Here is a 20,750-nt window from a genome sequence, read left to right as displayed (position 1 = left end):
AGACTCTGTGAGCCGATGCAATAGCCAACAGAAAGAGAACCTTCCAGGAAAGAATCTTAATGTCAATAGATTGCATAGGTTCAAACGGAACCCTCTGCAATACCCTCAGAACTAAGTTCAAGCTCCAGGGAGGAGCGGACTGTCTAAAAACAGGCCTGATTGTAGACAGAGCCTGAACAAAAGACTGAATATCAGGAAGCTCAGCGAGCCTCTTGTGCAACAAAACAGATAATGCCGAAATCTGTCCCTACAAGGAACTTGCGGCAAGTCCCTTCTCCAAACCATCCTGGAGAAAGGACAGAATCCTGTATACCTTAACCTTGTTCCAAGGATATCCATGCTTCTCACATCAGGACAAGTAAGTCCTCCACTGCGACGAGTGACCGGCTTCCTAGCCTGAACTAGAGTATCAATCATTCTCTCAGAAAAGCCTCTCCCTGCCAAGACTAAGCGTTCAATCTCCATGCAGTCAGCCTCAGAGAATCTAGATTTTTATGTTGAAAAGGACCCTGTACCAACAGATCCCTTCAACAGGGTAACCTCCATGGAGGAGAAGATAATATCCCCAACAGATCCGCAAACCACATCCTCCACGGCCACGACGGAGCAATCAGAATAGCCGAGGCTTGCTCCTGCTTGATGCGGGCCACTTCACGAGTAGACTAGGTAAACTAGGTTGAACCCCCAATGCACCGTTAAAACATCTATCAGCTCTGTCTGAGGATCCCTGGACCGTGATCTGTATCTGGGTAGCTTGCAATTGAGTCTGGACACCATGAGGTCTATCTCCGGCGTCCCCCATCTGAGACAAATCTCTGCAAATACCTTGGGATGGAGAGACCATTCCGCCGGGTGGAAGAATTGCCTGCTGAGGAAATCCACTTTCCAGTTGTCCACACCCACGGAATGTGGATTGCTGAGAGTGAACAGTTGTGGGAGTCTGCCCATTCCAATATCCGAGAAACCTCCCTCATCGCCAGAGAGCTTCTCGTCCCCCCCTGGTGGTTGATGTAAGCCACCAAGGTAATGTGACTGTCTGGAATCTGATGAAGCTGAACGACCCCAGTAGAGGCCACGCCTTTAAAACATTGTAGATCGTTCAAAGTTCCAGAATATTGATCAGGAGGAGAGACTCCTCTCAAGAACACCTTCCCTGTGCCATCCTGACACCCCAAACAGCTCCCCATCCTGCCAGACTTGCGTCCATTGTCACAATCTCCCAGGACGGGCTCAGGAAGGACGTCCCTTGGGACAGTTGATCCGGACGGATCCACCAAGAGAGGGATTCCCTTGGCCAATCATCCAAAGACATCTGTTGGGATAGGTCTGTATGATCGCCAGTCCACTGTCTCAACATCCATAACTGAAGAGGTCTGAGGTGGAACCTAGCGAATGGAATGACATTGATGATGGATACCATGAGCCCGATCACCTCCATACTCTAAACCCACCGAGGGACTGGAGGAGGAATGAAGGGCAAGGCAGGTGGACACAATCTTCCTGCGTCACTGATCTGTGAGAAATATCCTCATGAATAGTGAATCTACTATCGTTCCCAGGAACTCCACCCTGTTGCTGGGAATCAGGGAGCTCTTTACTGAATTTATCTTCCAATCGTGGGGTTGGAGCAAAAGGAGAAGGGCCCTCGGGTGATCCTCTGCAAGACTGAACAACAGCGCCTGGACAAGGATGTCGTCCAGATAGGGCACCACAGAAATGCCTCTGGATCTGGCCACTGCAAGTAGCGCCCCCAGAACCTTTCTGAAGATACTCGGGGCCGTCGCCAGACCAAAAGGAAGGGCCACAAACCGTAAATGTTGGTCCAAAAACGCAAATCTCAGGAACCTTAAGTGATCCCTGTGGATAGGCACATGAAGGTAGGCATCCTTCAAGTCTATTGTTGTCATGAACTGACCTTCTTGAACTAGAGGCAGAATAGATCTAATCGTTTCCATATTGAACAATGGAACAGCCAGAAATTTGTTTAAAAATATTAGGTCTAGAATTGGGCGGAACGTGCCCTCCTTCTTTGGGACAACGAAAAGGTTTGAATAGTACCCTAGACCCCTTTCTGCTGGGGGTACTGGTACAATTACTCAAAGGGAAGAGAGATCCCTCACACATTCTAGAAAGGCATCCCTCTTTTCCAGTCTGGAAGACCGATTTGACAGGAGGGATTTGCCCCTGGGCATATGAGATCTAAACCCTATCCTGTATGAAGGCCTCCCCTTCATGCCGACTTTGTTTTGGCGGGCTTCTTGTTCTGCTTGGACTTATTCCAAGACTGAGCTGGTTTCCAAGAGTGACTGGGGGAAAGGCAAAGAGTGACTGGGGGATGAGGGGAGTGGGGGAGGTATTTAAGCCTTTGGCTGGGGTGTCTTTGTCTTCTCCTTTTAGCCAGGTTCTTAATTCCCACAATTAATGAATGAAGCACGTGGACTCTCCTCCCCTTTAGATGGAAAATCCCTTTATTACTCATTCCCCAGTTTTGTATAATGAACAGTTATATTAATATAGTTTTTACCTCTGTGATTACCTTGCATCTAATCCTCTGCAGACTGACCCCTTATCTCAGTTCTTTTGACAGACTTGCATTTCAGCCAATCAGTGCTGACTCCACGGGAGTGAGCATCTATATGGCACGTATTAACTAGCACTGAAAAACTGTCAAAACGCACTTAGTTAAGAGGCAGCCTTCAAGAAATTAGCTTATGAGTCTACCTAGGTTTAGCTTTCAACAAAGAATACAGAGAAGCAAATTTTTATGATAAAAGTAAATTGGAGAGTTGTTTAAATTGCTTGCCCTATCTGAATCATGAAAGTTTAATTTTGACTTGACTGTCCCTTTAAACCAATCAGCTGCTGTTCTACATACAGGCCAAGGCTAGGACAAAATGATGAGTGCTGAGCAACAGAGAGACCACTAGGTGGCAGTGTTTTGAGGCCAAATAAAGGTGATATAGCCACTATATGGTCCCCAGAGATTACACCAGAAAAGCACTGCTTAAAAGGTATGCACCCAGCTTCCTGAACCTTACAAAGCGCTGCACCAATCTAAAGAAATCTACACCTTATTCCTTTGTGGTTGTTTTTCCAGATCAGTTTCAATGTAAGATACAGTGAGTAAAAAAGGTGCAGAGTGATACCAACGGCAAAATCAGTTATTTAAAATGACAAAATAAAGGTAAATTGGCTATTTGCAAACAATTTAATACAGTCCAGCAGGCAAAATGAATCATTGGGAACAAATTAAAGGGGAGAGAAATGTAGGGCAAATTGTCCATTTAAGGCTCTTTTGAGTAATGTGTCCCATTTAAAGGGATTGTAAAGTCAAAATTCAACTTTTATTACTCCAATTTACTTCTATTATCAGATTTGTTTTGTGCTTGTTATCTCTTGTTCAATAGCATACCTAGGTAGGGTCAGGAGCTGGGAGATAGCTGCTGATTGATGGCACATATATGCCTCTTGTCATTGGCTGACTGATGTATACAGTAGTGCATTGCTGCTCCTTCAACAAAGGATAGCAATCAAATTCCATAACAGAAGTTATAAAAAACGGTATACCTGAAACATGATAGAAAACATAATTTATGCTTACCTGATAAATTCCTTTCTTCTGTAGTGTGATCAGTCCACGGGTCATCATTACTTCTGGGATATTACTCCTCCCCAACAGGAAGTGCAAGAGGATTCACCCAGCAGAGCTGCATATAGCTCCTCCCCTCTACGTCACTCCCAGTCATTCGACCAAGGACCAACGAGAAAGGAAAAGCCAAGGGTGAAGTGGTGACTGGAGTATAAATTAAAAAATATTTACCTGCCTTAAAAACAGGGCGGGCCGTGGACTGATCACACTACAGAAGAAAGGAATTTATCAGGTAAGCATAAATTATGTTTTCTTCTGTTAAGTGTGATCAGTCCACGGGTCATCATTACTTCTGGGATACCAATACCAAAGCAAAAGTACACGGATGACGGGAGGGATAGGCAGGCTCTTTATACAGAAGGAACCACTCCCTGAAGAACCTTTCTCCCAAAAATAGCCTCCGATGAAGCAAAAGTGTCAAATTTGTAAAATTTGGAAAAAGTATGAAGCGAAGACCAAGTTGCAGCCTTGCAAATCTGTTCAACAGAGGCCTCATTCTTGAAGGCCCAAGTGGAAGCCACAGCTCTAGTAGAATGAGCTGTAATTCTTTCAGGAGGCTGCTGTCCAGCAGTCTCATAAGCTAAACGAATTATGCTACGAAGCCAAAAAGAAAGAGAGGTAGCGGAAGCTTTTTGACCTCTCCTCTGCCCAGAGTAAATGACAAACAGAGAAGACGTTTGTCGAAATTCCTTAGTTGCCTGTAAGTAAAATTTTAGAGCACGGACTACATCCAGGTTGTGCAGTAGACGTTCCTTCTTTGAAGAAGGATTTGGGCATAAAGAAGGAACAACAATCTCTTGATTGATATTCCTGTTAGTAACTACCTTAGGTAAGAACCCAGGTTTAGTACGCAGGACTACCTTATCCGAATGAAAAATCAAATAAGGAGAATCACAATGTAAGGCTGATAATTCAGAGACTCTTCGAGCCGAGGAAATAGCCATTAAAAATAGAACTTTCCAAGATAACAACTTTATATCAATGGAATGAAGGGGTTCAAACGGAACGCCCTGTAAAACATTAAGAACAAGGTTTAAACTCCATGGTGGAGCAACAGTTTTAAACACAGGCTTAATCCTGGTCAAAGCCTGACAAAAAGCCTGGACGTCAGGAACTTCTGACAGACGTTTGTGTAACAGAATGGACAGAGCTGAGATCTGTCCCTTTAATGAACTAGCAGATAAACCCTTTTCTAAACCTTCTTGTAGAAAAGACAATATCCTAGGAATCCTAACCTTACTCCAAGAGTAACCTTTGGATTCACACCAATATAGGTATTTACGCCATATCTTATGGTAAATCTTTCTGGTAACAGGTTTCCTAGCCTGTATTAAGGTATCAATAACTGACTCAGAAAACCCACGTCTTGATAAAATCAAGCGTTCAATTTCCAAGCAGTCAGCTTCAGAGAAGTTAGATTTTGATGTTTGAAGGGACCCTGTATCAGAAGGTCCTGCTTCAGAGGTAGAGACCAAGGTGGACAGGATGACATGTCCACCAGGTCTGCATACCAAGTCCTGCGTGGCCACGCAGGTGCTATTAGAATCACTGATGCTCTCTCTTGTTTGATTCTAGCAATCAATCGAGGAAGCAACGGGAAGGGTGGAAACACGTAAGCCATCCTGAAGTCCCAAGGTGCTGTCAGAGCATCTATCAGGACTGCTCCTGGATCCCTGGATCTGGACCCGTAACGAGGAAGCTTGGCGTTCTGTCGAGACGCCATGAGATCTATCTCTGGTTTGCCCCAACGTCGAAGTATTTGGGCAAAGACCTCCGGATGAAGTTCCCACTCCCCCGGATGAAAAGTCTGACGACTTAAGAAATCCGCCTCCCAGTTCTCCACTCCCGGGATGTGGATTGCTGACAGGTGGCAAGAGTGAGACTCTGCCCAGAGAATTATCTTTGATACTTCCATCATAGCTAGGGAGCTTCTTGTCCCTCCCTGATGGTTGATGTAAGCAACAGTCGTGATGTTGTCCGACTGAAACCTGATGAACCCCCGAGTTGTCAACTGGGGCCAAGCCAGGAGGGCATTGAGAACTGCTCTCAATTCCAGAATGTTTATTGGCAGGAGACTCTCCTCCTGACTCCATTGTCCCTGAGCCTTCAGAGAATTCCAGACGGCACCCCAACCTAGAAGGCTGGCGTCTGTTGTTACAATTGTCCAGTCTGGTCTGCTGAATGGCATCCCCCTGGACAGATGTGGCCGAGAAAGCCACCATAGAAGAGAATTTCTGGTCTCTTGATCCAGATTCAGAGAAGGGGATAAGTCTGAGTAATCCCCATTCCACTGACTTAGCATGCACAGTTGCAGTGGTCTGAGGTGTAAGCGTGCAAAGGGTACTATGTCCATTGCCGCTACCATTAAGCCGATTACCTCCATGCATTGAGCCACTGACGGGTGTTGAATGGAATGTAGGGTGCGGCAAGCACTTTGAAGTTAGCCTGTCCTCTGTCAGGTAAATCTTAATTTCTACAGAATCTAGGAAGGGAACTCTTGTGAGTGGAACGAGTGAACTTTTCTTTTCGTTCACCTTCCATCCATGTGACCTTAGAAATGCCAGCACTAACTCTGTATGAGACTTGGCAGTTTGAAAGCTTGTATCAGAATGTCGTCTAGGTATGGAGCTACCGAGATTCCCCGCGGTCTTAGTACCGCCAGAAGAGCACCCAGAACCTTTGTGAAGATTCTTGGAGCTGTAGCCAATCCGAATGGAAGAGCCACAAACTGGTAATGCCCGTCTAGGAAGGCAAACCTTAGGTACCGATAATGATCTTTGTGAATCGGTATGTGAAGGTAAGCATCTTTTAAATCTACAGTGGTCATGTACTGACCCTCTTGGATCATAGGTAAAATTGTCCGAATAGTCTCCATCTTGAACGATGGAACTCTTAGGAATTTGTTTAGGATCTTTAAGTCCAGGATTGGTCTGAAAGTTCCCTCTTTTTTGGGAACCACAAACAGATTTGAGTAAAACCCCTGTCCCTGTTCCGATCGTGGAACTGGATGGATTACTCCTATTAACAAGAGCTCTTGTACGCAGCGTAGAAACGCCTCTTTCTTTGTCTGGATTGTTGACAATCTTGACAGATGAAATCTCTCTCTTGGAGGAGAGTATTTGAAGTCCAGAAGGTATCCCTGAGATATTATCTCTAGCGCCCAGGGATCCTGGACATCTCTTGCCCAAGCCTGGGCGAAGAGAGAAAGTCTGCCCCCCACTAGATCCGATCCCGGATCGGGGGCCCTCAATTCATGCTGTTTTAGGGGCAGCAGCAGGTTTCCTGGCCTGCTTGCCCTTGTTCCAGGACTGGTTAGGTTTCCAGCCTTGTCTGTAGCGAGCAACAGCTCCTTCCTGTTTTGGTGCAGAGGAAGTTGATGCTGCTCCTGCTTTGAAATTACGAAAGGAACGAAAATTAGACTGTCTAGCCTTAACTTTGGCTTTGTCCTGAGGCAGGGCATGGCCTTTACCTCCTGTAATGTCAGCGATAATCTCTTTCAACCCGGGCCCGAATAAGGTCTGCCCTTTGAAAGGTATATTAAGCAATTTAGACTTAGAAGTAACATCAGCTGACCAGGATTTTAGCCACAGCGCCCTGCGTGCCTGAATGGCGAATCCTGAATTCTTCGCCGTAAGTTTAGTAAGATGTACTACGGCCTCCGAAATGAATGAATTAGCTAGTTTAAGGACTCTAAGCCTGTCCGTAATGTCGTCCAGAGTAGCTGAACCAATGTTCTCTTCCAGAGACTCAATCCAGAATGCCGCTGCAGCCGTGATCGGCGCAATGCATGCAAGGGGTTGCAATATAAAACCTTGTTGAACAAACATTTTCTTAAGGTAACCCTCTAACTTTTTATCCATTGGATCTGAAAAAGCACAGCTATCCTCCACCGGGATAGTGGTACGCTTAGCTAAGGTAGAAACTGCTCCCTCCACCTTAGGGACCGTTTGCCATAAGTCCCTTGTGGTGGCGTCTATTGGAAACATTTTTCTAAATATCGGAGGGGGTGAGAACGGCACACCGGGTCTATCCCACTCCTTAGTAACAATTTCAGTAAGTCTCTTAGGTATAGGAAAAACCTCAGTACTCGTCGGTACCGCAAAATATTTATCCAACCTACACATTTTCTCTGGTATTGCAACTGTGTTACAATCATTCAGAGCCGCTAACACCTCCCCTAGTAATACACGGAGGTTTTCCAGTTTAAATTTAAAATTTGAAATATCTGAATCCAGTCTGTTTGGATCAGAACCGTCACCCACAGAATGAAGTTCTCCGTCCTCATGTTCTGCCACCTGTGACGCAGTGTCTGACATGGCCCTAATATTATCAGCGCACTCTGTTCTCACCCCAGAGTGATCACGCTTACCTCTTAGTTCTGGTAATTTAGCCAAAACCTCAGTCATAACAGTAGCCATATCCTGTAATGTGATTTGTAATGGCCGCCCAGATGTACTCGGCGCTACAATATCACGCACCTCCCTCTGAGCGGGAGATGTAGGTACTGACACGTGAGGCGAGTTAGTCGGCATAACTCTCCCCTCGTTGTTTGGTGAAATTTGTTCAATTTGTACAGATTGACTTTTATTTAAAGTAGCATCAATACAGTTAGTACATAAATTTCTATTGGGCTCCACTTTGGCATTGCAACAAATGACACAGGTATCATCCTCTGAATCAGACATGTTTAACACACTAGCAAATAAACTTGCAACTTGGAAATACAATTCAATTAGAATAATATTAAAACGTACTGTGCCTTTAAGAAGCACAGAAGATCTATGACAGTTGAAAATTAATAAATTGAAACAGTTATAGCCTCAATCCTTGTAAACAACACAACTTTAGCAAAGGTTTAATCCCATTAGCAAAGATAACAAATTCTGAAAGCAGGAAACAAATTACAGAATAAACGTTTTTTATCTCAGTCAAACTACAATTCTCACAGCTCTGCTGAGAGAAATTACCTCCCTCAAAATAAGTTTTGAAGACCCCTGAGCTCTGTAGAGATGAACCGGATCATGCAGGGAATACAATGAGTTGCTGACTGAAATATTTGATGCGTAGTAAAAGCGCCAAAAAACGGCCCCTCCCCCTCACACACAGCAGTGAGGGAGAACAGAAACTGTCAGAAAACAGATTAAGCAACTGCCAAGTGGAAAAAACATAATTTATGCTTACCTGATAAATTCCTTTCTTCTGATGTGTGATCAGTCCACGGGTCATCATTACTTCTGGGATATAACTCCTCCCCAACAGGAAATGCAAGAGGATTCACCCAGCAGAGCTGCATATAGCTCCTCCCCTCTACGTCACTCCCAGTCATTCGACCAAGAATCAACGAGAAAGGAGAAACCAAGGGTGAAGTGGTGACTGGAGTATAATTTAAAAGATATTTACCTGCCTTAAAACCGGGCGGGCCGTGGACTGATCACACAACAGAAGAAAGGAATTTATCAGGTAAGCATAAATTATGTTTTCTTCTGTTATGTGTGATCAGTCCACGGGTCATCATTACTTCTGGGATACCAATACCAAAGCAAAAGTACACGGATGACGGGAGGGATAGGCAGGCTCATTATACAGAAGGAACCACTGCCTGAAGAACCTTTCTCCCAAAAATAGCCTCCGAAGAAGCAAAAGTGTCAAATTTGTAAAATTTGGAAAAAGTATGAAGCGAAGACCAAGTTGCAGCCTTGCAAATCTGTTCAACAGAGGCCTCATTCTTAAAGGCCCAAGTGGAAGCCACAGCTCTAGTAGAATGAGCTGTAATTCTTTCAGGAGGCTGCTGTCCAGCAGTCTCATAGGCTAAACGAATTATGCTACGAAGCCAGAAGGAGAGAGAGGTAGCCGAAGCCTTATGACCTCTCCTCTGACCAGAGTACACGACAAACAGGGAAGACGTTTGTCGAAAATCCTTAGTTGCCTGCAAGTAGAACTTGAGGGCACGAACTACATCCAGATTGTGTAGAAGACGTTCCTTCTTTGAAGAAGGATTTGGACACAAGGATGGAACAACAATCTCTTGATTGATATTCCTGTTAGTGACTACCTTAGGTAAGAACCCAGGTTTAGTACGCAGAACTACCTTGTCTGAGTGAAAAATCAGATAAGGAGAATCACAATGTAAGGCTGATAACTCAGAGACTCTTCGAGCCGAGGAAATAGCCATTAAAAACAGAACTTTCCAAGATAACAATTTTATATCAATGGAATGAAGGGGTTCAAACGGGACACCCTGTAAAACGTTAAGAACTAAGTTTAAACTCCATGGCGGAGCAACAGCTTTAAACACAGGCTTGATCCTAGCTAAAGCCTGACAAAAGGCCTGGACGTCTGGATTTTCTGACAGACGCCTGTGTAACAAGATGGACAGAGCTGAGATCTGTCCCTTTAATGAGCTAGCCGATAAACCCTTTTCTAAACCTTCCTGTAGAAAGGACAATATCCTAGGAATCCTAACCTTACTCCAGGAGTAACCTTTGGATTCGCACCAGTATAGGTATTTACGCCATAGCTTATGGTAAATCCTTCTGGTAACAGGCTTCCTAGCCTGTATCAGGGTATCAATAACCGACTCAGAAAAACCACGTTTTGATAAAATCAAGCGTTCAATTTCCAAGCAGTCAGCTTCAGAGAAGTTAGATTTTGATGTTTGAATGGACCCTGTATCAGAAGGTCCTGTCTTAGAGGTAGAGACCAAGGCGGACAGGATGACATGTCCACTAGATCTGCATACCAAGTCCTGCGTGGCCATGCAGGCGCTATTAGAATCACTGATGCTCTCTCCTGTTTGATTTTGGCAATCAATCGAGGAAGCAGCGGGAAGGGTGGAAACACATAAGCCATCCCGAAGTTCCAAGGTGCTGTCAAAGCATCTATCAGAACCGCTCCCGGATCCCTGGATCTGGACCCGTAGCGAGGAAGTTTGGCGTTCTGGCGAGACGCCATGAGATCTATCTCTGGTTTGCCCCAACGTCGAAGTATTTGGGCAAAGACCTCCGGATGAAGTTCCCACTCCCCCGGATGAAAAGTCTGGCGACTCAAGAAATCCGCCTCCCAGTTCTCCACTCCCGGGATGTGGATTGCTGACAGGTGGCAAGAGTGAGACTCTGCCCAGCGAATTATCTTTGATACTTCCATCATTGCTAGGGAGCTTCTTGTCCCTCCTTGATGGTTGATGTAAGCTACAGTCGTGATGTTGTCCGACTGAAACCTGATGAACCCCCGAGTTTTTAACTGGGGCCAAGCCAGAAGGGCATGGAGAACTGCTCTCAATTCCAGAATGTTTATTGGCAGGAGACTTTCCTCCTGATTCCATTGTCCCTGAGCCTTCAGAGAATTCCAGACAGCGCCCCAACCTAGTAGGCTGGCGTCTGTTGTTACAATTGTCCAGTCCGGCCTGCTGAATGGCATCCCTCTGGACAGATGTGGCCGAGAAAGCCACCATAGAAGAGAGTTTCTGGTCTCTTGATCCAGATTCAGAGTAGGGGACAAGTCTGAGTAATCCCCATTCCACTGACTCAGCATGCACAATTGCAGCGGTCTGAGATGTAGACGTGCAAAGGGAACTATGTCCATTGCTGCTACCATTAAGCCGATCACCTCCATGCATTGAGCTACTGACGGGAGTTGAATGGAATGAAGGACACGGCATGCATTTAGAAGCTTTGTTAATCTGTCTTCTGTCAGATAAATCTTCATTTCTACAGAATCTATAAGAGTCCCCAAGAATGGAACTCTTGTGAGAGGAAAAAGAGAACTCTTCTTTTCGTTCACTTTCCATCCATGCGACCTTAGAAATGCCAGAACTAACTCTGTATGAGACTTGGCAGTTTGGAAGCTTGAAGCTTGTATCAGAATGTCGTCTAGGTACGGAGCTACCGAAATTCCTCGCGGTCTTAGTACCGCCAGAAGGGCACCCAGAACCTTTGTGAAGATTCTTGGAGCCGTAGCCAATCCGAATGGAAGAGCTACAAACTGGTAATGCCTGTCTAAGAGGGCAAACCTTAGATACCGGTAATGATCTTTGTGAATCGGTATGTGAAGGTAAGCATCTTTTAAATCCACTGTGGTCATGTACTGACCCTTTTGGATCATGGGTAAGATTGTCCGAATAGTTTCCATTTTGAACGATGGAACTCTTAGGAATTTGTTTAGGATCTTTAAATCCAAGATTGGCCTGAAAGTTCCCTCTTTTTTGGGAACCACAAACAGGTTTGAGTAAAACCCTAGTCCTTGTTCCGACCGCGGAACCGGATGGATCACTCCCATTAATAACAGATCTTGTACACAGCGTAGAAACGCTTCTTTCTTTATCTGGTTTGTTGACAACCTTGACAGATGAAATCTCCCTCTTGGGGGAGAGAATTTGAAGTCTAGAAGGTATCCCTGAGATATGATCTCTAGCGCCCAGGGATCCTGAACATCTCTTGCCCAAGCCTGGGCGAAGAGAGAGAGTCTGCCCCCCACTAGATCCGGTCCCGGATCGGGGGCCCTCGGTTCATGCTGTCTTTGGGGCAGCAGCAGGTTTCCTGGCCTGCTTGCCCTTGTTCCAGGACTGGTTAGGTTTCCAGCCTTGTCTGTAACGAGCAACAGCTCCTTCCTGTTTTGGTGCAGTGGAAGTTGATGCTGCTCCTGCTTTGAAATTCCGAAAGGGACGAAAATTAGAATGTCTAGCCTTAGCTTTGGCTTTGTCTTGAGGCAGGGCGTGGCCCTTACCTCCTGTAATGTCAGCGATAATTTCTTTCAAACCGGGCCCAAATAAAGTTTGCCCCTTGAAAGGTATATTAAGTAATTTGGACTTAGAAGTTACATCAGCTGACCAGGATTTTAGCCACAGCGCCCTACGTGCCTGAATGGCGAATCCTGAGTTCTTAGCCGTAAGTTTGGTTAAATGTATTACGGCCTCCGAAATGAATGAATTAGCTAGTTTAAGGACTCTAAGCCTGTCCGTAATGTCGTCCAGCGTAGTTGAACTAAGGTTCTCTTCCAGAGACTCAATCCAAAATGCTGCCGCAGCCGTAATCGGCGCGATGCATGCAAGGGGTTGCAATATAAAACCTTGTTGAACAAACATTTTCTTAAGGTAACCCTCTAATTTTTTATCCATTGGATCTAAAAAAGCACAGCTATCCTCCACCGGGATAGTGGTACGCTTAGCTAAAGTAGAAACTGCTCCCTCCACCTTAGGGACCGTTTGCCATAAGTCCCGTGTGGTGGCGTCTATTGGAAACATCTTTCTAAATATTGGAGGGGGTGAGAACGGCACACCGGGTCTATCCCACTCCTTAGTAACAATTTCAGTTAGTCTCTTAGGTATAGGAAAAACGTCAGTACTCGCCGGGTACCGCAAAGTATTTATCCAACCTACACAATTTCTCTGGTATTGCAACCGTGTTACAATCATTAAGAGCCGCTAAAACCTCCCCTAGTAATACACGGAGGTTTTCCAATTTAAATTTAAAATTTGAAATATCTGAATCCAATCTGTTTGGATCAGAACCGTCACCCACAGAATGAAGCTCTCCGTCCTCATGCTCTGCAAGCTGTGACGCAGTATCAGACATGGCCCTAGTATTATCAGCGCACTCTGTTCTCACCCCAGAGTGATCACGCTTGCCTCTTAGTTCTGGTAATTTAGCCAAAACTTCAGTCATAACAGTAGCCATATCTTGTAATGTTATCTGTAATGGCCGCCCAGATGTACTAGGCGCCATAATATCACGCACCTCCCGGGCGGGAGATGCAGGTACTGACACGTGAGGCGAGTTAGTCGGCATAACTCTCCCCTCGCTGTTTGGTGAAATTTGTTCAAATTGTACAGATTGGCTTTTATTTAAAGTAGCATCAATACAGTTAGTACATACATTTCTATTGGGCTCCACCTTGGCATTGGAACAAATGACACAGGTATCTTCCTCTGAATCAGACATGTTTAACACACTAGCAATAAACTTGCAACTTGGTTACAATCTTATTTAACAAAAACGTACTGTGCCTCAAAGAAGCACTAAACGATTAAATGACAGTTGAATAATGAACTGAAAGACAGTTATAGCATCAATCCTTAAAAACAACACAACTTTTAGCAAAGGTTTGTTCCCATTAGTAAAGTAACAATAATTAAATTTGAAAATAAAAATTACAGTCAATATATAAGTCTCACAGCTCTGCTGAGAGAATCTACCTCCCTCCAAAGAAGTTTGAAGACCCCTGAGTTCTGATAGAGATGAACCGGATCATGCAGGAAATACAAGAGTAACTGACTGGAAATTTTTGATGCGTAGCAAAGAGCGCCAAAAACGGCCCCTCCCCCTCACACACAGCAGTGAGAGAGAAACGAAACTGTCACAATTAAAACAAGCAACTGCCAAGTGGAAAAATAATGCCCAAATATTATTCACTCAGTACCTCAGAAAATGCAAACGATTCTACATTCCAGCAAAAACGTTTAACATGATAAATACCTATTAAAAAGTTTAGTGTACTTTTAACAGAGTAATTCCGGTGAAATACCATCCCCAGAATACTGAAATGTAGAGTATACATACATGTCATTATAACGGTATGGCAGGATTTTCTCATCAATTCCATTCAGAAAATAAAAACTGCTACATACCTCAATGCAGATTCATCTGCCCGCTGTCCCCTGATCTGAAGCTTTTACCTCCCTCAGATGGCCGAGAAACAGCAATATGATCTTAACTACTCCGGTTAAAATCATAGTAAAAACTCTGGTAGATTCTTCTTCAAACTCTGCCAGAGAGGCAATAACACGCTCCGGTGCTATTGTAAAATAACAAACTTTTGATTGAAGTTATAAAAACTAAGTATAATCACCATAGTCCTCTCACACATCCTATCTAGTCGTTGGGTGCAAGAGATTGACTGGGAGTGACGTAGAGGGGAGGAGCTATATGCAGCTCTGCTGGGTGAATCCTCTTGCATTTCCTGTTGGGGAGGAGTTATATCCCAGAAGTAATGATGACCCGTGGACTGATCACACATAACAGAAGAAATAGTGCTCAAACATTTATTCACTCAGTACCTCAGTAAATGAAAACGATTTTACATTCCAGCAAAAACGTTAAACATAATCTCTAGTTATTAAACAGCTTTATGTATTTCTTACAGTGTAATTCTAGTGAAGTACCATTCCCCAGAATACTGAAGTGTAAAGTATACATACATGACATTATATCGGTATGGCAGGATTTTCTCATCAATTCCATTATCAGAAAATAAAAACTGCTACATACCTCTATGCAGATTCATCTGCCCGCTGTCCCCTGATCTGAAGTTTACCTCTCCTCAGATGGCCGAGAAACAGCAATATGATCTTAACTACTCCGGCTAAAATCATAACAAAAACTCTGGTAGATTCTTCTTCAAACTCTGCCAGAGAGATAATAACACACTCCGGTGCTATTTTAAAATAACAAACTCTTGATTGAAGATAAAAACTAAGTATAATCACCATAGTCCTCTCACACATCCTATCTAGTCGTTGGGTGCAAGAGAATGACTGGGAGTGACGTAGAGGGGAGGAGCTATATGCAGCTCTGCTGGGTGAATCCTCTTGCACTTCCTGTTGGGGAGGAGTAATATCCCAGAAGTAATGTTGACCCGTGGACTGATCACACTTAACAGAAGAAAAATATTTAAGTTTCACGTCCCTTTAAAGGAACATGAATGCCAAAATGTTTCTTTCAAGATTCAGACAGAGCAGCAATTTTAAACATCTTGGAATTTATTTATATTACAAATAATCTTCATTCTCATGGTATCTTTTGTTAAAAAGTAGGGAGGTAAGCTCAGGAGTGTGCACGTGTCTGGAGCGCTATATGGCAGCATTTTTGCAAGAGCACTAGATGGCGGCACTATTAGTGCGCCAGACACCTACCTAGGTATCTCTTCAACAAAGAATAACTTGGGAATGAAGCACATTTGATAATATAAATAAGTTGGAAACTTGTTTGCTGTGTCTGAAAATGTTGGGGTTTCATACTCTTAAAGGGCCATGGTACCCAAATGTTGAAACACTTGAAAGTGATGCAGCATAGCTGTAAAAAGCTGACTAGAAAATATCACCTGAATATCTCTATGTAAAAAAGGAAGATTTTACCTCAAAAGTTCCTCAGTAGCCACATCCCATTGTAAAGGACTTCTAAGCAGCAAATCAGTATGTCTGTCCCAGGACAGCTAAGGGATTGAGCCTTGTGCACTCTCATGTTATTTCCCTATTCAGTTTAAGGAAGTTTACTATGAAATCTCATGAGAGTTAAGTGAAATCTCATGAGATCACAGTAAGAGAGTTCATGACCTCAGCACTGCTGATGCTGATTGGCTGCTGTTCATTTCTTCGTTTAAAAAAAATTAAATTTTTTTTTTACCTGCAGCTGGGAGCAGCTGAGTATAACTTTTTACACAGAACTTACTCTGCTGAGCTGAGGAGATTGTGAGATAAAATATCTTCCTTATTTACATAGAGATGCTCAGGTGATGTTTTCTTGCCAGCTTTTTACAGTTATACGGCATCAGTTTCAAGTGATTTAGCATATGAGTATTATGTCCCTTTAAGTCTATAATTTGTTGCCCTTGTACCGAGGCGGTTTTTAGTGCCACCATTACACAGGGCAGGTGAGAATAGCTGTACAATCCCCATAGGGTGAAAACATTCACTGCTAACAACATAGAGGCCTCAGGTTGAGTCAGACGGACAACACAAATCCTGTTTTGTACCTTCAATGTTTTCACAGCCACCGTCAAGTTGTACTTCTTCCAAACGCCCTCGTACACCTCTCCATACTGGCCACCCCCCAGCTTGTGCTTCATGGTAATGTCCGTCCTCTCCATCTCCCACTTGTCGTAGTTGGGGGACACCCCGTAAATGGTGGGCTTGTTGCGTTTGGGAGCAGGATAATGTAGGGTGGTGATCAACCCGTCGGAGACTGTAGAATGGTGGTGGACCAACTCTGCCAGCGTATTAAAGCGGCTGTCTGAGGACACGTAAAGCTGAAAAGAATATATACAACTGTTACGTTACATGGCACACACTTAAAAAGTAAAACATTAAGTAAATATTAGCAGAATATAAGAGGTTTTGTTGTATTTAAATAAATGGCATTTGCACTAGAGCAAGCAACACATGATTCTGTGTGGGCAACCTAGCTAGATTGTGTTTCATGTTATGCATGAGGTTAACAAGGCTGCCGGGGAGCAAGGACGCTGTGTAGTTACACGCAGATAGAATGGTGTCTGACTAGAATTATGATGCGTTTATATACTGAAGAGCTATGACTTGTAATGCGAGCAAAGATGACTGATCTATAATCAATTAGATGACTTGACACCATTATTGAAGAAGCAGAGTGTTTTCAGCACCATTAGCTACTTAGCGCTGCAATCAAACAACCTTTGAACACTGTCTGGCATCAATCAAACAGAAATATCCAAGGTGCCAATTTTTCCTGAGGAATTTTAAGGACAAGCGTAAAACAAAACCAGCAGTGAGTCCTGTCCATCTAAGCTGCCTGACGCAGAACAGCCAAGGGCAGAAGAGAGGAGGGCGCTGAGATTGGCACAGATGATAAATTTAGCACAAACTGAAGACTCTGCAAGTTCTCCGAATCATTTTTTTTTTTCATAAAAAATTTAAAGCTGTTTGCAAAGCGCATTCATCAGTTCAGTAGATAAAAGGCAGAGGTTACATTCACACAATGCATTTAGAAAGCTATGCGGAAGGAGGAATAAATATTACAGGGAAGCCCTCTATGTAGGTCAGCGTTCCTTGGGGAAGAGCGTTCCCTTAGAAATGTTTGTGTTTTGTTCTTGCTCATCCTATCATTGAATCTGAGCTTAATCGGCATTTAGCAGGGATGTCAACCTTTTGTTTGTTTACGAGAGGCTGCACAGCGTTATGTGAGCTTTAGGGAGATCACGCTAATTAGATCTGTAGAAAGCTGGGGCTCGTTGGAAAAGGCTGAAACGGCTGTCATGTTATGGAGAAAACCCCCAAAAAACCAGGGTCGCAGCACCTGCCACTGCAACAGGCTGCAATTCATGAATCAGTAGTTAGCACCAAGCAATGCCAAACAAGCAGCTGCTTAGTACATGAACCCAAATTCTATGTGTTTTTTTTTTTAGATTGAATTAAAGCTATGAACAATGTTACATAATGTCTGCAAATAAAGGACCATTAAATACTGTACAGTATTACTGCATAATCCACAAATGCACAATAAAAAGACAATGCCAATCACAGACTCATATACGTATACACTGTGAGCTCTTGTACATGCTCAGTAGGAGCTGGTCCCTCAGTATGTGTGCATATAACTGTATCATGTGACAGCCATCAGCCAATTACAGACTCATATACGTATACACTCATATCTTGCACATGCTTGGTAGCAGCTGGTACCTCAGAAAGTGTGCATATAACTGTATCATGTGACAGCCATCAGCCAATCACAGACTCATATACATATACACTGTGATCTCTTGCATATGCTCAATAGTAGCTTGTGCCTCAGTAAGTGTGCATATAACTATCATGTGACACCAATCAGCCAATCATATACTCATATATGTATACACTGAGCTCTTGCACATGCTCAATAGTAGCTGGTGCATCAGACAGTGTTCATATAACTGTATCATGTGACAGCTATCAGCTAATCACAGACTCGTATACATATACACTGATCTCTTGCACATGCTCAGTAGGAACAGGTGCCTCAGTAAGTGTGCATATAACTGTATCATGTGACAGCCATCAACCAATCACAGACTCATATATGTATACACTGAGAACTCTTGCAGATACTCAGTAGGAGCTGGTGCCTCAGTAAGTGTGCATATAACTGTATCATGTGACAGCCATCAACCAATCACAGACTCATATATGTATACACTGAGAACTCTTGCACATGCTTAGTAGGAGCTGGTGCCTCAGTAAGTGTGCATATAACTGTATCATGTGACAGCCATCAGCCAATCACAGACTCGTATACACTGTGATCTCTTGCACATGCTCAGTAGTAACTGGTGCCTCAGACAGTGTGCATATAACTATATCATGTGAAAGACATCAGCTAATCACAGACTCATATACACATACACTGTGATCTCTTGCACATGCTAAGTAGTAGCTGGTGCCTCAGTAAGTGTGCATATAACTGTATCATGTGACAACCATCAGTCAATCACAGACTCATAAATGTATACACTGATCGTTTGCACATGCTCCGTAGGAGCTGGTGCCTCAGTAAGTGTGCATACAACTGTATCATGTGACAGCCATCCGCCAATCACAGACTCATATACGTATACACTGATATCTTGCACATGCTCAGTAAGTGTGAATATAACTGTATCATGTGACAACCATCAGCTAATCACAGACTCATATACGCATATACTGTGATCTCTTGCACATGCTCAGTAGTAGCTGGTGCCTCAGTAACTGTGCATATAACTGTATCATGTGACAGCCATCCGCCAATCACAGACTCATATACATATACACTGTGATCTCTTGCACATGCTCAGTAGGAGCTGGTGCCTCAGTAACTGTGCATATAACTGTATCATGTGACAGCCATCCGCCAATCACAGACTCATATACGTATACACTGATATCTTGCACATGCTCAGTAAGTGTGCATATAACTGTATCATGTGACAGCCATCAGCCAATCACAGACTCATACGTATACACTGATATCTTGCACTTGCTCAGTAAGTGTGCATATAACTGTATCATGTGACAACCATCAGCCAATCACAGACTCATACGTATACACTGATATCTTGCACATGCTCAGTAAGTGTGCATATAAATAGACTGTGCACAATCTGATAATGGAAGTAAAATGGAAAGTCTCTTAAAACTGCTGTTGTATCTGAATCATAAAAGTTGAATTTTGACTTTCCTCCCCCTTTAACCCTATGAATACCAAGCAGGTCAATAAGTACATTAAATCAATAAGTAAGGGATGTATACACAGTACCTGTGACATGTACAGGTAGAGCGTGTGATGAATAAGGGATGTATACACAGTACCTGTGACATGTACAGGTAGAGCGTGCGATGAATAAGGGATGTATACACAGTACCTGTGACATGTACAGGTAGAGCGTGTGATGAATAAGGGATGTATACACAGTACCTGTGACATGTACAGGTAGAGCGTGCGATGAATAAGGGATGCATACACAGTACCTGTGACATGTACAGGTAGAGCGTGCGATGAATAAGGGATGTATACACAGTACCTGTGACATGTACAGGTACAGCGTGTGATGAATAAGGGATGTATACACAGTACCTGTGACATGTACAGGTAGAGCGTGTGATGAATAAGGGATGTATACACAGTACCTGTGACATGTACAGGTAGAGCGTGCAATGAATAAGGGATGTATACACAGTACCTGTGACATGTACAGGTAGAGCGTGCGATGAATAAGGGATGTATACACAGTACCTGTGACATGTACAGGTAGAGCGTGCGATGAATAAGGGATGTATACACAGTACCTGTGACATGTACAGGTAGAGCGTGTGATGAATAAGGGATGTATACACAGTACCTGTGACATGTACAGGTAGAGCGTGTGATGAATAAGGGATGTATACACAGTACCTGTGACATGTAGAACTCTTGCAGATACTCAGTAGGAGCTGGTGCCTCAGTAAGTGTGCATATAACTGTATCATGTGACAGCCATCAACCAATCACAGACTCATATATGTATACACTGAGAACTCTTGCACATGCTTAGTAGGAGCTGGTGCCTCAGTAAGTGTGCATATAACTGTATCATGTGACAGCCATCAGCCAATCACAGACTCGTATACACTGTGATCTCTTGCACATGCTCAGTAGTAACTGGTGCCTCAGACAGTGTGCATATAACTATATCATGTGAAAGACATCAGCTAATCACAGACTCATATACACATACACTGTGATCTCTTGCACATGCTAAGTAGTAGCTGGTGCCTCAGTAAGTGTGCATATAACTGTATCATGTGACAACCATCAGTCAATCACAGACTCATAAATGTATACACTGATCGTTTGCACATGCT

The 20,750-nt window shown here is 43.6% G+C and overlaps 1 protein-coding gene across 2 annotated transcripts in view; it reads right to left on the bottom strand.

Moving 5' to 3' along the window:
* ABL1 (ABL proto-oncogene 1, non-receptor tyrosine kinase) overlaps nucleotides 1-20,750 on the bottom strand; it is a 476,499-nt gene that overhangs the window by 73,644 nt on the left and 382,105 nt on the right. For both annotated transcript variants that reach the window (XM_053695985.1, XM_053695986.1), the window contains exon 4: nucleotides 16,394-16,666. In XM_053695985.1, the coding sequence (XP_053551960.1) occupies nucleotides 16,394-16,666 (273 nt within the window). The remainder of the gene's footprint in view (nucleotides 1-16,393; nucleotides 16,667-20,750) is intronic.

Source organism: Bombina bombina, chromosome 12 (assembly GCF_027579735.1).
Source record: "Bombina bombina isolate aBomBom1 chromosome 12, aBomBom1.pri, whole genome shotgun sequence".
In the NCBI taxonomy this organism is placed as follows: Eukaryota; Metazoa; Chordata; class Amphibia; order Anura; family Bombinatoridae; genus Bombina; species Bombina bombina.
Note: the sequence above shows the minus strand (reverse complement) of the source record. Positions and strands in the feature narration are given on the sequence as shown.